Raw genomic sequence first — 15877 nt, forward strand, 5'->3', positions numbered from 1 at the left:
CCAAAGTCATTGAGTATACTCAGGCATTTTGACTCAAGTTTTCAGTCAAATATCAATACAATTGACTGAATTACTTCATGACGACGGAGAGCACGATCTACTTCGGCCCAGCGGTTTTCCCGGAGCTAAAGCGGGTCAGGTGATATTCCACGAAATTCTTCCGGCGATCAGCTATCGCAATTAACCCTACGCACCGAACAGAATCTTTCTTCCCTTCTTTCCTCTACTTCCACTCTTGCCATACCTCAATCGTAATTGTCCATTTTTACACAATGTTCCAGCGCACCATTTTCAGACAAGCACAGGCCGCCCGGTCGGTCCTGGCTGCTTCTACCTCCACATCTGCGGCGCCGCTCGCTCTCCGCCGGACAACACGGTTGCAGTCACAGCTTCCCTGGGCTATGAGGCCATTCGCTCCTCAGCCTGCTGCTCGCCGTCTCTACTCCACCGAGAATAACGGAGAGAACAAGGAGGCCGCGAAGGAGGGCGAGGCTGCTGAGAATGCCGAGGAGGATCCCGTCCGCAAGGAGCTCGAGGAGAAGGAGAAGGAAATCACTGAGCTGAAGGTATGTTGAGATATCGTTATCCTAACCAATGTTCCTTGATTTATCCCTCGAATATTTGTACTCACAATTTTCAGGACAAATATCTCCGCTCCGTCGCCGAGTTCCGCAACCTGCAAGAGCGCACCAAGCGCGACATGGACGCTGCCCGTAATTTTGCCATTCAGCGTTTCGCCAAGGACTTGCTGGAGAGCATTGACAACTTCGACCGCGCGCTGCTGGCCGTGCCCGCGGAGAAGCTCAGTGCTGAGCGCACCGATGCCAACAAGGAGCTGCTCGACCTCGTCGACGGCCTCAAGATGACCGAGCGGACACTCATGAACACACTCCAGAAGCACGGTCTGGAGCGATTCGACCCCAGCGAGCAGGTTGAGGGCAAGGCTCAGAAGTTCGACCCCAACTTGCACGAGGCCACTTTCATGGCTCCCTCTCCCAACATGGAGGATGGTGATGTGATGCACACCCAAAGCAAGGGTTTCCGTCTAAACGGACGTGTCGTTCGTGTAAGTTTTACCAAAGTTCGCCATTCTTGGAACTTTTATCTAACTTTAATTCTTCTTCTACAGGCTGCCAAGGTCGGCGTCGTCAAGAACGCCTAATTTCCCTCCTCCTACTCATAATGTCTCGTCTACTCCCGTCTTCCTCCTTTCCTCATCTTCTTTTTCTTCTCTCTGTACCATATATCATACGTCACGATCACGATAGGGATTCGCACTCGGTTGCGGCTGGTTGTTGGACCCGGGAAAAATTCACCTTTTCTTGATGTTTGCTTGTCTCTTGGATCTGTATGATACACCTTGTTCTGTGTTGCATGTGACTGGAGGCGTCTGGATTGTCTCGCGTTGGGGGATCTTTCTTTACACTTTCGCGCAAGCAGTGTCTTCGGATAAAACTCTCTTCTCATCTCTTGTACAATAACAATATACACCCTGGGCCAAAGCCTCCCGTTGTCATTGATTCTTTTCATCTTGTAGAAATCCGCATGAGTCCTCCTGTTGGCTATTTGCAAGGTTTAACCATGCTTCGCGATTGATGGAAGGAATTCTGTGCTGCATATTTAGTTTCAACGGCGAACCAGCCCCGGGTGTTGTACATGTAGAGAGAGTATAGTAGCAGATATCATATAATACAAATTTTACATCTCCTTCAATCACCGCAATTCCACTCCAAAGTCATCAACAAGCTGAGCTCGCACCTTCTCATGCATCTCATTAGCTTCCTCATTAGTCAGAGTCCGCTCCAGACTACGATAGTTGATGCGGTAACACATGCTCTTCCGTCCAGACTTCGGGTGTGTAAACTCATCAATCAGAGACACATCCTCGACAAGATCACCACCAATGCCACGGACGATTTCCATCACATCGTTCTCGTGGAAGGGCACGGCACCACCTGCTGCACTACTTCCGCCAGTGACAGCGGCTGGAGGTAGCCAGAAAGCAACATCCTTGTAGCAGGCTGGGTGTTTGGAGAAAGGCTCGAAGCGGGTGATGTGGCCGGCACGGAATTGGGACAGGAAGCGCTCATCACGAGACCAGAAGAGGCGGATATCGGGGATGTTGAAGAGGAGCATGGCAATGCGCTCAATGCCTAGGCCAAAGGCCCAGCCGACACGGTTAGGAACGTCCGAGTTGATCAGGAGGTCTTGCTTGATGACACCGCATCCGAGAATCTCCAGCCAGTCACCTTGCCAGAAAACTTCCAGCTCCCATGAGGGGCTGGTGAAGGGGAAGTATGCCTCCACCCAGCGCACCTTGAGAGGCTCGGGGTCAACGTTACCGCCAGAGCTTGCAGCAGCAGCCTTGCTCCCTTCAGTAAAAACTTTGATAACCATACGCTCCAGCGACCGCTTCAGATGCGCCGCAATAGCCTCAACCTCCTCCTCGCTATGGTGCTCCGCCTGCAACGGGTTGCGCTGAGGGTGAAGCGTTGGGTTGGGGTCTTCGACTGGAACGTCATGGCGCGGGATCAAATGCACGTCCGCATTGATCCTGGCTGCGGTTTCTTTGGAGGCCTCCAGCGGGTTCTGGTCCGGCCGCTTCCACAGCATAGCTCCCTCCATCTGGTGGAAGACCGGGTAGTGGCTCCGGTCAATCGCATCGCGTCGGTAGACATCGGCAATCACGGTATATCCAACTTCCTCGGGGCGAATCTTCTCATTGCGGTTGATTTGCTGGAAATATGCCTGCTGGTGTGCGCTCGTATGGGTGCGCAGCACCGTCTTGTCGTTGATGTAGTAGGTATCGGTGCGACTGCGACCCGGGTGGTCTGGTGGGAAGCCCAGAACATCGAAATTCTGTCGAGTTGTGACGACGGGGTTCTTTTCAAAGTAGTTACCAAACACCGGCGCAGGGAACTGGCTCTCGATGAGCTTGCGTGTGATGGCGAGGGGATGGTTCTCATCGAGGTACAGACGTCGTCCCACATGGGAAAGGATTGTATCAGGAGTATTAGTCCATTGGTCAGTCTGGTAGCTGTCGCCTTCAATTTTAAGAGCTGATCGTGCGTTCGGTGCTTTTTTGGGCTGGCCAGCACTGGAGCTCTGATCAGCGGTCCGTCGAGCCGATGTTGAGCTCCAGTCGCGAGTGACAGCTGGGTGTGTTCGGAGAATGGGGATTCTCGGACGAGCCGCGGAAATGGACCAGCGCCCGCTGCTGGCGCGCAGGGCTCGACCGGTAGCAAATAGCCGCATTGTAGAGGCGAGTCTGGGGTCAATTGAGTCTGGCGGTGCTGGACTGCGGAGGATTCTCAAAACATGTCCGGGGCCGGGGAAATGAGTTCCCGAGGTACAGCCTACTCATACTGGCTATATGGAAGAGAACTGGTAGGCAAGTTGATAACCCGAGGTGTTTGAAATTTGAAATTTATTTTGTTCATGGTGATTTTTCAACAGACAAGGGTTCGAATGAACGCATACTATGCATTTACAGAGATGATGTGCCCTGAATGATATCAGTTAGCCCGAAGTATATATCTCAGGTGAAAATGAGACAACAGTTATCTAACTACCCAAGTGCTTGCTCTTCGTCTTACAACTATAGGTTCAAATTGTATCATATTTCCCTCATACTATCAAATAAGCCTTTATTGATCGGTTATCAAGATAAGATCTTATATTCTCGTCTGATATCGTGATTTGCGACCCCTCCCTCGGTACTCCGACCCTCTTCCCTGTCTTCCCCGACTTCCGCAATTCCACCGAGGATACCCGCCCGCAAACCATATTTTCAGAATAACTTCACCACTTTTAGTAGTCCAAAGACTCAAAGTTCACAGTATGACGAGCCGAATGAGAGTCAATAATTGAGGAATATCTCCTCATCTCTCCTCTCGGTGTCCAGTTTAACCACCGAGTCCGAATGCAAGTCCACGATCTCTCAGGGCTCTGGGTACAAACAGTAGGATGACTAGGATCCATCCGAGGGCGGTATGTTCCTTACAGGCTGAACACTCCACCGGCCACAATCAAAACCGAGACGATGATTGGATTTCACCACCACACCCCATCAAAGCACCGATCGTGATTGGCCACGATGCGCCGTCGGCTGGGGCGGCCGAGCGGCGCTTCGGCGGCCTGATTTGTCTCCGTCGGTATTGGCGATCCAAAATTACGTCAAACTTGGGAAAAAGCCGACCTGCAAAAAAAAAAGAGGGCCAGGCTCTTCTTTTAACGACGCCCCCTCCCCAACTCTCCTCCCCTGTGTCCCCAGACTCGAGACCCTTCGAGATGGCAGACAGCGGCAAGATGTTGGAGGCCCCGGTCGCTCATACGAGAATGGCTCCCGTCTCAACACCCGTGCAGTCCAAGTCCAAGAAGGTGCATTATCCATTCTGGTTTGGAGGTTCGGCCTCATGCTTCGCCGCTGGTGTGACGCACCCTTTAGATTTGGGTATGTTTGCTTTTGAATTGCTCTGATGTGACTCTGAGATTCGAGCATCTGCTAACCTCACTTCGCTCTCACAGTCAAGGTATCTCTAACCTACTCCGATTTAACTCCGAGGCATTCGCCCTCCGACCCTGTTGCTGATCATAGACCCTTGTCGCATACTAGGTCCGGCTACAAACACGCGCACCGGATGCCCCCAAGACAATGGTGGGCACCTTTGGACATATTTTGAGGAATAACGGATTCACTGGATTGTACAATGGTGTATGTTTTGCCAATCGCCGAGTTTCGGGAGTGTCAGGGCCACTCGGCTTTGATGCTCCTTCCCGACTCGGATTTTGCATCTTCTCAAAGAATTGACGATCTGACTATACGTTTGCTCGAATACAGCTCTCCGCCGCCCTCCTACGCCAGATCACCTATTCCACAACAAGATTCGGCATCTACGAAGAGCTCAAATCCCGCTTCGCCAAACCCTCTACCAACTCGTCCTCCTCTACATCACCCGGCTTCCTCACCCTGCTTGGTATTGCCTGCGCCTCGGGCTTGATCGGCGGCTTTGTCGGCAACCCAGCCGATGTGCTCAACGTGCGAATGCAATCAGATGCGGCTTTGCCTCCCGCCCAGCGCCGTAACTACCGCCATGCCTTCCACGGCCTGGTGCAGATGACCAAGACCGAAGGTTTCGCCTCGCTCTTCCGCGGAGTATGGCCGAACTCGACGCGCGCAATTCTCATGACTGCCTCACAATTGACTTCGTACGATATCTTCAAGCGCCTCTGCATTGAGCAGGTGGGCATGGGCGATAATATCGGCACTCACTTCACAGCTTCCTTCCTCGCCGGCTTCGTCGCTACCACCGTCTGCAGCCCCGTGGATGTGATCAAGACCCGTATCATGACTGCATCCCCGGCCGAGAGCCGTGGTCACAGCATCGCGGGCTTGCTGCGGGATATCTGCCGCAAGGAGGGTCTTACTTGGACCTTCCGCGGCTGGGTTCCTAGCTTCATTCGCTTGGGTCCTCACACCATCGCCACCTTCATCTTCCTCGAGGAGCACAAGAAGCTCTACCGGAAATTGAAAGGCATCTAATCTATCTCTCTCAGATGTCAAGCTTGGCATTTCTACACATTTCGTTCATCTATCATTTCGCCCGACCTATTCCCCGTATATATGACTCGAATTTCTTTTTCATTTCTTTATGACTTTGGGCGGAGCAATTTCAAGGGTCATACAAGCATTGTTTTTTGGCTTGTACATATTTTGCATTGTCTTTGGGATTTTTCTTTGAAGAGGGTTGGGATGGTACCTGGCCAAAGCTGCGCGCAGTTCGATGGCTTTGAATGACCAGCGTATCTCATCCGGTCCTGTGTACAGGGGGTGTCGTGGTTGTCGCATTTATTTCCCCATGGAAGACTGATATCATATAGACATAGATACACCCTGAATCGCATGCAGACTATTTCCGCGAGGAACAAACTGGTTTTTGGAACCATAACCGTTTTTTGATGTAATGAATAATATCAAGGGAAACTTTGGCAGATCTCTTCTCGGATATTGGTCCTCGTGGACAGTACTGTCTGACACTTTGGTCAGAATTTCGACTAGGATGTTTGGATAGTGTCTTTCGGTACACTCAAAGATCATCTAATAAAAAGTAAGCTGAGGGTCATCCAGTCTGTTCTGCAGAATCTTAAGGTAAAGCTTTATCCGTGACTGCTTGCAACTCGTGTACTACATGCATGCAGAGATGTATGTGGTGGCTACTCGAACGTCCTACGAAGCGAGGTGCTTTACATCAGAAGCGCGAGTGTCAGCTAATAAAACACGTTTCTCTTTGCAAAACGGCGACTTATAGACACCCCTTCTCCAGTATATCAGATGATCACATCCAGGAAGAAAGGAAATGTATCCCCGTGCGACCAGGTAGAGTACATTGGAAATTTGTCAATACACAGCATTTGAAGAAGCCCAGTCTAACCAACCCAAAAACGGTCGTTGGCTATCTATTTGTCGAGGTGAGCGGGGAAGTTGCCAGCCTCTGTAGGAATCCGAATGTTAGTATACTCGTAAGAGCTTTGCGAAGGATCGTATGATACGTACCGCGCTGAGCGTCCCAGCGGTCGGTCCAGGCCTTGGGGCAGAGAGAGCGGTAGGCGTGGTAGAACTGTAAGATGCGTTAGAGATTGCGATTGACATGTCGATAGGCGCAGGGTTTGATGATACCTGACGGCAGGGGCGGAAGTCCTCGCCCTTGGCGTTGACACACTTGTAGTAGTCGACATAGTTCTGCCAGCAGTGCTTGGTCCTGCAAAGGTGAAATTGGCGTTAGATAGGAAGCGAGCTTGCAATTTTGACGAGAGACGTACTGGTTCTGCTGGGGGAAACGAGCATCATAGCCTGCGATCACGTCGGAAAAATGTTAGTCTGCCCATATCCCAGTCCCGATCGGGAGAGGTCCCTCCGAAACCGTATCTCGAGCGCTGTTTCGTATCACGGGAAAATCGAATATATAGACGTACCAGCTGCGAAAATATTAGCCATTGACTCTGCTGCAGGGCAATTGACCCCAGTTTTCATAGGGGAGAGAGGGGGGGGGTGTTGCGTGGACTTACCAGTAACGAACTTGAAGGGCTTGGTCTCGACGGGCTCATCGGGGTCGACTTCCGGAATGGCACCCATTTTGGCGATGTGTAGCTTCTACCGAAGAACACAAAAAAAAGGAAGATTAAAGGTTTGCGGGGGGCGGATTGGAGAGTGGAGGAGAGGGAGGTAGAAGGAGGGCAAAGAACGGACGTTGGGTGATTCGAAGCTGCTCGTGCCGGGTATGACCGCGGGCGGTCAAGCGAGAGCCACTGAGCGTCTCGCTTTTCCCAAAACACCCGAGCCACTGAGAGCGACGTTCTTGGAAAGCTGCCCGTCAACCTCGTCTTCATCCCACTGCCTCTTCTGCTCCCGCAGCCTTCGATCTTCGAACAACTCCCATCTCAACCGTCGCCATGTACCCCTCCCGTGTCCTGCGCATGCAGCCCTCCCGGGCTTTCTACAGCCCCGCCCCCGTAAGTGACTCCTATCGCCGTCCTCAGTCGGATGGTCATATGATGCCGTCTCGGCTAATGCTAACTCCTGTCTGCAGAAGGAGGCTCACTCCGGTACGACTATCCCCACGACAGCACGACCTATCGTGAACCCTTTGATTCAATCGGTCGATTGGAGGAGTTTTGGAACGGGGCATTGAACTGACCGGTCGCATATAGCCCACACCATCTCTCAGCGCCTGCGCATGATCAAGAAGTGTCCTCCTGAGCTGATCCCTCTCGGTAAGTCTTCTATATTGGGGTTTTACGAGAATCCAGAGGTTTCTAATACATTTTTTGCTATTTAGGTATCGTCCTTGGGTACGTTTCTTTCTGATATCACATGCCCGCCCGATCCCGCGACATATATGCCCGACTTTTCCTTCCTTTCCACCCATGACCTAGTGTCGAGGTCTCGGACCAATTTCCATACTAACAACATTATCTAGCGTTGCCGTCGGTGCTGCCATCTACTCGAGCACCAAGAAGCTCATGACCGACAAGACCCTGCGTCTCTACCGCAACAGCCCCGAGAGCCGCGACCACTAAGTGTACCATCATGTTTATCTGAGCTCCTGAGAATGCGATCACCACCTTTTTAACCTCTTGCCGCATGTATTTGTTTGTGTCGGGTTGATGTTCCGGTAAGACAGTTAGGAGAATCCAAAAAAAATCAAGACGTGCTCGGAACTGGAGCCTGTGTACATAGCCCGGCTTTTTGCGGAGGGGAAACCCTCGAGCGTGTGTTCTCGGCAAAATGTATTGTCATTCGTGGTCTTTCGTTATGATCGTGGCCATCGTAATAGAGTATTTCATTCGGGCTTGGGTCCTGCAACGTCAAGCTGCTCTAGGCCTTGCATCGGATCTTGAGGCCGGTTGCTGGCCTGTCGAGCCTCTTCGGCTGCTTGCCTGTCCTCCTCATCGACAGCATACTTGGCTAGGTACCCCTCCTATAAAAAGACGTACAGTTAGTCATGGTGCGATCATATCAAGAGAGAATATAATATCGCCCCACATACCTGTTCCCAGATGGCAGTCTTGCTTCCCAGTCCCTCGTTGGCATCCTTTTGAGGTTTGGCGGCTGCAACTTTGATAGTGCGACCGTAGATCTCACTTCCATCCATGTTGTCGATAGCTTCCTTGGCATCCTGGGGAAGATCGAATTCGACATACCCAAAGCCGCGGTGGGCGTCGCCAGAGTTGGGTGCATCGGCCTTGGGCAGAGTGATGTCGACGACCTCTCCAAAGGGCACAAATGCCTCTGCTAGTGTTTGTGTTGTCACGGCCTGGTCGAGACCACCCACGTAGACCGTGCTCTTGAGCCTCGTGCTTTCGCTCATGGTGTGTACTGGATTTTGATATTGGAGCTCAGGGATAATTCAGGGATCTGATCAAACACGGGAACTGATTGTTGTCATGCAGAATATTTGCTAAAATTGGTGAAATGGGTAACAAACACTCTGCAGGTGCCGGTTGAACTCGTTATCTCCTTCACTGGTTGCATACCCGCGAAAGAGAACTTGATATCACGTGCGACAAGCCTCGGGGTGGTGTTTTGGCGAGAGCCCAAAAGGGTTTAGCGCGGGTTCCCCGGTCCCTCCAAGTCCAGGAGGCCACTTGGTTTACTGCGGCCAGTCGAGCATCACACCCCCCGTTGTCAATTCTGTACAGGGGTGGGATTTGCATTTACTGCTTATACTGGATCTTTCGTTTGTCTTGGTTTCAATTTTACCACCACAAATTCCCCTCCCCGCTAACATGGTCCGTCTGCGGGAGATCCCAAGGACGGCCACCTTTGCCTGGTCTCCTGGGGCTGCATCACCATTGATTGCTACCGGAACCCGGGCGGGTGCCGTCGACGTTGATTTCTCAAACAAGACATGTCTTGAGCTTTGGGATTTGAGTCTGGAACGTCAAGATGCCAGTGAAGAGCTACAGCCTGTAGTTAAGATCGATACCGACTCTGGGTAAGCTGCTATCCCCGGAGCTCCGTGATGGTTTCTTTATACTGACCTCGAGGACTGATTAGATTCAACGATCTGGCTTGGGCCGATTTCGATGATACCAAGCGGGGCGTCATCGCAGGTGGTTTGGAGAATGGTTCTTTGGATCTGTGGAACGCCGATAAGCTGCTTGCTGGATCTAGGTGGGTGGCATCTCGATACTAATCGTCTAGAGATATGTGGGCTGACCAAGTATAGCGATTCATTGATCTCGAGAACCACGGAACACTCCGGCGCTATCAAAGCCCTCCAATTCAACCCCAAGCACTCCAACCTCCTGGCCACCGGTGGCGCGAAAGGCGAGCTGTTCATTTCCGATCTAAACAATGTCGAGAACCCCTTCCGACTGGGCACAACCACCGCTCGCACAGATGATATTGAATGCTTGGACTGGAACAAGAAGGTCGCACACATCCTGGTGACTGGTAGCAGCGCTGGCTTCGTGACCGTCTGGGATGTCAAGACTAAGAAGGAGAGCCTGACCCTGAACAACATGGGCCGGAAAGCTGTCAGCGCTGTTGCATGGGACCCCGCGAAGGTGATTAACTCTCCCGTGGATCTACCATCTGCATTGTTGCCGTTACTAACCCGTCTCTATAGCCCACCAAGCTGATCACCGCTACCCCTCTCGAGTCAGACCCTCTCATCTATGTCTGGGATCTGCGAAACTCTCATGCCCCCGAGCGTGTAAGTGGCGCGTCCATTCGCGAAGCCCTGCCAATTGAGATACTAATAAATATCTTGTCATAGACCCTCAAGGGCCATGAGTCCGGAGTGCTATCGCTTTCTTGGTGTGACCAGGATCCGGATCTTATGCTCTCGTCTGGTAAGGATAACCGCAACATTTGCTGGAACCCCCAGACCGGCGAGGCATATGGCGAGTTCCCCGTTGTCACCAACTGGACCTTCCAAACCCGCTGGAACCCGCACAACCCCAACTTCTTCGCCACTGCTTCCTTTGATGGTAGAATCTCCATCCAGACCCTGCAGAACACCAAGGACAACTCTCAAGCCATCGCCGACCACAACCAGGCCCTGGACGGTGAGGACTTCTTTGCCAAGGCCCAAATACAGCCTCAAGTTTCCAAGTTCTCTCTTCCCAAGCCTCCTAAGTGGCTTGAGCGTCCCTGTGGTGCCTCGTTCGGCTTTGGCGGCCGCGTTGTCTCCATTGGTCTTTCTGAGAAGGGATCTCGCGCATCCAAGGTTCGAATCACTCCTTTCGAGGTGGACTCAAGTGTCGGCAATGCCACTGAGAGCTTTGAGACTGCTTTGAAGGAGGGTGATCTCCGCAGTCTCTGCGAGACTCGTGCTGCCGGGGCCTCGACCGAAGAGGAGAAGGCCGACTGGAAGGTCTTCCAGGCCTTGCTGTCCGAGAACCCGCGCAAGACCCTCGTGGAGTACCTGGGCTTCCAGGACTCGGCCGACGAAGCTGCTGATAGCTTGTCCAAGCTTGGCCTGGGCAAGAAGGAGGATGAAGAGACCAACGGAGTGGCCGAGAAGCCCAAGTCAAGTGCCAAGAAGCACAAGCGTCTGCAATCAATGTTTGATGCTACCCCCGACAGTGACAACTTCTTGACAGAATTGGCCGCATCGAAGGGTGCCCAGACCAATAACCCATTCCAGATTTTCAATGGCTCCGAAAGCCCGGCAGAGCAGAAGATTACCCGTGCCTTGCTCCTTGGCGAGTTTGAAAAGGCTCTTGATGTGGCCCTTGCTGAGGACCGTATGTCTGATGCCTTCATGATTGCCATCTGCGGTGGCCAGAAGTGTATAGAAAAGGCGCAGGAGTACTACTTCTCCAAGCAAACCGGTGGCCCCAACTACATGCGCCTGCTCGCTTCTATCGTTGGCAAGAACCTCTGGGACGTCGTTCACAACGCCGACCTGTCCAACTGGAAGGAGGTGATGGCTGCCCTTTGCACCTTTGCTGATGAGAAGGAATTCCCTGACCTCTGTGATGCGCTCGGTGACCGCCTTGAGGAGCAGGTTCGCGATTCTGGTGATAAGACTGCCCGCAAGGATGCCTCGTTCTGCTTCCTCGCTGGTTCCAAGCTCGAGAAGGCTGTGTCCATTTGGGTTGAGGAACTCCGTGAGAATGAGCAACGAGGAATTGAGAGTGACACGGATAACTCTACCTTCTCTATCCACGTTCGTGCTCTGCAGGGTCTGATCGAGAAGGTGACCATCTTCCGCCAGGTCACCAATTTCCAGGACGAGGAAAAGAACAAGGACTCCGACTGGCGTCTCAGCACCTTGTACGAGAAGTATATTGAGTATGCCGACGTCGTTGCTACCCATGGACGGCTGCAAGTCGCTCAGAAGTACCTCGACCTTGTGCCTGCGAAGCACCCCGAGGCCGAGGTGGCTCGCAACCGTATCAATCTCGCGATGAGACAGGCCCCGCAGAAAGCGCAGGCCGCTTCCACTGCGAAGAGCTTCAAGCCTCTCCCTCAGCAGCCCAACATCTACCAGCCCCAGCAGACCTTCTCACCAGTGGCCCCCGCCATCGGTGCGCAGACCTCTTATGCGCCACCCACCGCTGCTGTTCCTCCTGCGCAGCCGCCAGCGAACGCATTTGCGCCCCCGACTGCCTCACAATCCCAGCCTGCCAACCCATACGCCTCAATCGGTGGTGCTGCCCGCAGCGGCTACACACCAGCTGGTTACCAGCCAACCCAGGGTATGCAGGCACCTGCCTACGGTCCTCAGTCTACGTTCGGTAACCAATCTGCTGGTACCGGTGTCGTTCCGCCTCCTCCGCGCGCTGGTACCCAGTCGCCAGGTAACACCATCACCACATATACCACCGCTACTGGCCTCGATGCGTGGAATGATCTGCCCGAGGGCTTCGCTAAGAAGGCTCCCACCCCCCGTCGTGGTACACCTGTTGCTGCCGCTACTATCAGCTCTCCGTTCCCTGGCCAGTCTCCTCCTCTTGCTCAAGGTCCACCTCCCCCTGGACCGCCTCAGCGTGCGCCCTCTGTTCCTCCTCCACCCAAGGCCGGTGCTCCTCCTCGCGTGACGTCGCCTCTTGCATCAAGCATGGCCGGACCATCGCCGCCCCCTCCAGTCAACCCTTATGCTTCCCTGCCCCAGTCTCCTCCCACATCGACCATGTCCCCGCCTGCTTCGATCCACCGTGGGCCATCGCCATACAATGCCCCGCCTAGTGTGCCGCCGCCAACAAACCGGTATGCCCCTAACCCGGCTGCCCAGGCCCCTGGACCCCAATTGCAGGCTCGCCCACCGGTTGCACCTCCCCCACAGGGCGGCCCCTCGCCCTATGCTCCCCAGGCGGCAGCACCCCCTCCGGTAGCCAGCCCGTACGCCCCTAGCGGGCCTGCCGTTGCTCAACCTCCCCCCATGGGCTCAGCTGTGCCTCCTCCTCCCCAGAGATCAAGACCCGGCACTGCCCAGTCTCAAAGAGCAGCAGCACCCCCTCCCCCAGCGACACCCAAGTACCGTACGTACCCTTGAAATCTTCATACTATCATTGAACGAACTAACACATTTTATAGCCCCTGGTGACCGCTCCCACATCCCGCCCAACGCAATGCCCGTCTATGAGATCCTCTCGTCAGACATGCAGCGCGTCAAGGCCCGTGCCCCCACGTCTTTCAAGGCCCAGGTTGATGACGCCGAGCGCCGCTTGAACATCCTCTTTGATCATCTGAACAATGAGGACCTGATCAAGCCCAACACCGTCGAGGATCTTGCCAACCTCGCGCGTGCTATCCAGTCCAAGGACTACGAGACTGCTCGTGTGATCCATCTCGACATCATGACCAACCGAACGGAAGAGTGTGGAAACTGGATGGTAGGTGTTCCCTTCTAAATTCCATTTAATCTCTTGCTAACAATTGCAATGCAGGTCGGTGTCAAGCGTCTCATCAGCATGAGCAAGGCTACGCCATGAAGCCCCGTCCAATTTAGATAGAACGGGGCTCATATTGCATAGCCCTTCTCTCAGGACTATGTATGCGTCCCAGAAAGAATGGACAGGAACTTGATATAACGCTTTGTTTTGGTTTTCCCTCATCTTTTTCGTCTTCTTCCTTGTTCATGTTACTATTAATGCCTGTTTCCCGTTGCGTTTTGTGCCCCGGGGGTTTAGTCTGATCAAGTACTTGTGTCATGAAAAAAAATCCCCCCTCTCCACCTTTTTCATTTCCATTGTCCGTGTTTAAAATGGCTTTTCTGGATAGTCGTGCATGATGGGCCAGAGTGAGATAGACGAGACCTGAAATTAACATGAGTAGTAGGTTGATGCATCTTCTCAGTTGAGTAACCGGAGATAAGTACGAGGCTGACAATCGGTGATATACAAATTCCTATTTCCAATTCCAACGCTTCATGTACACTTTATCCAGCCATCAAAATGAAATCGATCTTCAAGTAATCTCAGTCATCACCTCCCAGACGCAGCTACACCACCGGGCAGTCTCCCGCCTCGACTAGCGGGGAAATTCCTAGCACTGAGCAGCGCACCCTTCACACCCCGAATCTCCGCCTTGAAGCCTGCAATAGCGTCCTCCTCGGCCTTGTGCACACCAGACGAGCTGCCGTCTGTCCCGCTGCCGGTGTTTCCAGAGTAGAGACCACCGTAGCCGGCGGTGGTCGTATTGTAACTCGGCGCAGCGTATATTAATCCGTCAAGGTAGTGGTGGAGATCTGTGAGACGAGTGCGCATAGAGTCATCCAGGGTACTAGAGTCCTTCTCGAACTCGTTGATTTCTTTCAATGAGGATTGAATAGACTCTAGGCGGGTTAGGTGTTTGTTGACTGCGACGGTGGGCGCATCCGCAGCCGTCTCTGCTGGGTCCTTTGAAGACGAAGACCGCGAGGTTGTCGACACGTCGGGAGTAGTCTGGGTACCGATGTCTCGGTGGAAGAGCTCTGTCGGGTCTGAGATGATAGAATCGGTGTCGCTTGAGTCTTCGTCTCCCTCCTCGGTTCCCTTGTTCTTCCGCGCGGTGAGATGGGCGGGTATAACGGAGACATTCTGTTCGAGCTTCTCGTTTAGCTTTTGCAGGTTCTCCTTTGCGGTGCTGGCGAGATCGAGGCGTGCGCTGGTGAGATTTGCTAGCATTGGCTTGACGAGGTATTCGCTGGCGCCGTAGATGCTGGCGCCGAGGCCTGCGGCACCATAGATTGTGTATAGGACTCGGCTCATGGTCACCAGTGGAGGTGGCTTGGCCGGCTGGAAGAGGAATTCCGGGTAGGTGATGATTGGGGGCACGTCGCGTGCTGTGGTGGAGGAGGTTGTGGAGGTGGCGGGGGTTGAGCGTGGCTGCGACATTGTGGTAGAAGAGGGTGAGGTAGACGCAGTGATCGAGGGCGATTCAGACTGGTTAGATGAGGAGGAGGATGAAGATGTTTCTTGTTGCTCAGGTTCGGCCGCGGTCAAGTCGGCGCTGCTCGCCTCCGGGTTTCGGGAGACGCCGAGGAGTTGTTGGATCTCGTCAGAAGTCAGGCCTTTCGACTCAAGGAAGGAAACTTTGCGATCTGTCGATGCATCGCGGATTGATTCGTCCTCTAGGAACTTGGATGCTTGGTCAATGAGATCTTGTCGTGAGGCGGATGCAGGCGCATCGTCGGGGCTCGGCGATTGTGACGATGAGGACCGCTCGGTTGGAGCAGAGCCAGGTTGCCGCTGCCACGGGGGGATGGACGGTGGCTTTGATGAAGGATCAGACATTGTGTCTGTTATCTGGCTATGAGAGTCAGAAATGGAAGAAGAGGGTAGGTTGGATTGAAAGGCGTTGGAGGAGTTGGAATAGGAAGAGGGCCTTCCCCGGACTTGGGGCAGCTGAGAGTTGGGGCCATGTGAGCCCGACCTCGGCTGTCGCACCGACTCGGCTGGCTCCGTCTGTAAGTGACCGAGTCACGACGGAGAACACATATACCGGCAGTAGAGGATAATCTCATGCTAGATACTGAAACTACATATCTACGGGTATCTCAAAATCATTCAATATTTGACTCTTTTTTGGTAGTCTGGTATCAACCATTCTAATATGATCGCAAAACCAAGATAAGACTAGAGGCTTAGATCAGATGACCTTTTAGTTATCCCAGGTAAAAACTAGGCACTAAGGTATATAAGCACCAATCTGACCTTCAAGCTTGTTTCTATCTTGAATGATACCCACTAGATCTAATATAATCGATCCGTCTAGTCTAGACTAATACTTCAGGTGTTACTGAAGGTTGAGACGAGCATACACTGGTGGTGACCGCCCGGCAGAATGGCGGTGATTACTTCATTCGCTCGTTCAGCGTCAGCGACAGGATCGTTGAAGAATGGCAACTTGAAAGGGAAATAAGGAAAAAGTACAAGTAAGTCC

The 15877-nt window shown here is 53.0% G+C and overlaps 8 protein-coding genes across 8 annotated transcripts; 4 read left to right on the plus strand and 4 right to left on the minus strand.

Moving 5' to 3' along the window:
- The first annotated feature begins 193 nt into the window (after nucleotides 1-193).
- Nucleotides 194-1511, plus strand: grpE (mitochondrial nucleotide exchange factor MGE1). Its single transcript, XM_057148643.1, has 3 exons — nucleotides 194-566; nucleotides 641-1066; nucleotides 1130-1511. The coding sequence occupies exons 1-3, from the start codon at nucleotides 273-275 to the stop codon at nucleotides 1160-1162; spliced, it is 753 nt and encodes a 250-aa protein (XP_057012297.1). The 5' UTR covers nucleotides 194-272; the 3' UTR covers nucleotides 1163-1511.
- A 202-nt stretch (nucleotides 1512-1713) lies between these two features.
- Nucleotides 1714-3255, minus strand: N7473_002704 (phenylalanine--tRNA ligase; the record flags this gene model as incomplete). The annotated part of the gene is made up of 1 exon (XM_057148644.1): nucleotides 1714-3255. The coding sequence occupies one exon, from the start codon at nucleotides 3253-3255 to the stop codon at nucleotides 1714-1716; it is 1542 nt and encodes a 513-aa protein (XP_057012298.1).
- Nucleotides 3256-4290: 1035 nt separating this feature from the next.
- N7473_002705 (uncharacterized protein) lies at nucleotides 4291-5542 on the plus strand (the record flags this gene model as incomplete). Its single annotated transcript, XM_057148645.1, has 4 exons — nucleotides 4291-4453; nucleotides 4528-4532; nucleotides 4616-4714; nucleotides 4841-5542. The coding sequence occupies 4 exons, from the start codon at nucleotides 4291-4293 to the stop codon at nucleotides 5540-5542; spliced, it is 969 nt and encodes a 322-aa protein (XP_057012299.1).
- Nucleotides 5543-6235: 693 nt separating this feature from the next.
- N7473_002706 (cytochrome c oxidase subunit VIb) lies at nucleotides 6236-7239 on the minus strand. Its single transcript, XM_057148646.1, has 5 exons — nucleotides 7066-7239; nucleotides 6820-6850; nucleotides 6677-6758; nucleotides 6554-6617; nucleotides 6236-6491 (listed from the first exon to the last, which is right to left on the minus strand). The coding sequence occupies exons 1-5, from the start codon at nucleotides 7130-7132 to the stop codon at nucleotides 6457-6459; spliced, it is 279 nt and encodes a 92-aa protein (XP_057012300.1). The 5' UTR covers nucleotides 7133-7239; the 3' UTR covers nucleotides 6236-6456.
- A 210-nt stretch (nucleotides 7240-7449) lies between these two features.
- N7473_002707 (uncharacterized protein) lies at nucleotides 7450-8076 on the plus strand (the record flags this gene model as incomplete). Its single annotated transcript, XM_057148647.1, has 5 exons — nucleotides 7450-7509; nucleotides 7587-7602; nucleotides 7708-7770; nucleotides 7836-7848; nucleotides 7977-8076. 5 exons carry the CDS (start codon nucleotides 7450-7452, stop codon nucleotides 8074-8076), a joined length of 252 nt encoding a protein of 83 aa, XP_057012301.1.
- A 263-nt stretch (nucleotides 8077-8339) lies between these two features.
- On the minus strand, nucleotides 8340-8867 carry N7473_002708 (RNA-binding protein; the record flags this gene model as incomplete). Its single annotated transcript, XM_057148648.1, has 2 exons — nucleotides 8340-8477; nucleotides 8547-8867. 2 exons carry the CDS (start codon nucleotides 8865-8867, stop codon nucleotides 8340-8342), a joined length of 459 nt encoding a protein of 152 aa, XP_057012302.1.
- A 418-nt stretch (nucleotides 8868-9285) lies between these two features.
- sec31 (putative protein transport protein (SEC31)) lies at nucleotides 9286-13446 on the plus strand (the record flags this gene model as incomplete). Its single annotated transcript, XM_057148649.1, has 7 exons — nucleotides 9286-9494; nucleotides 9557-9673; nucleotides 9729-10068; nucleotides 10131-10217; nucleotides 10281-12993; nucleotides 13049-13347; nucleotides 13402-13446. 7 exons carry the CDS (start codon nucleotides 9286-9288, stop codon nucleotides 13444-13446), a joined length of 3810 nt encoding a protein of 1269 aa, XP_057012303.1.
- A 492-nt stretch (nucleotides 13447-13938) lies between these two features.
- Nucleotides 13939-15228, minus strand: N7473_002710 (peroxisomal membrane protein PEX14; the record flags this gene model as incomplete). Its single annotated transcript, XM_057148650.1, has 1 exon — nucleotides 13939-15228. One exon carries the CDS (start codon nucleotides 15226-15228, stop codon nucleotides 13939-13941), a length of 1290 nt encoding a protein of 429 aa, XP_057012304.1.
- Between the last annotated feature and the right edge of the window lie 649 nt (nucleotides 15229-15877).

Source organism: Penicillium subrubescens, assembly GCF_028828155.1.
Source record: "Penicillium subrubescens strain IBT 31985 chromosome Unknown utg000002l_segment0_segment0, whole genome shotgun sequence".
Taxonomy (NCBI): Eukaryota; Fungi; Ascomycota; class Eurotiomycetes; order Eurotiales; family Aspergillaceae; genus Penicillium; species Penicillium subrubescens.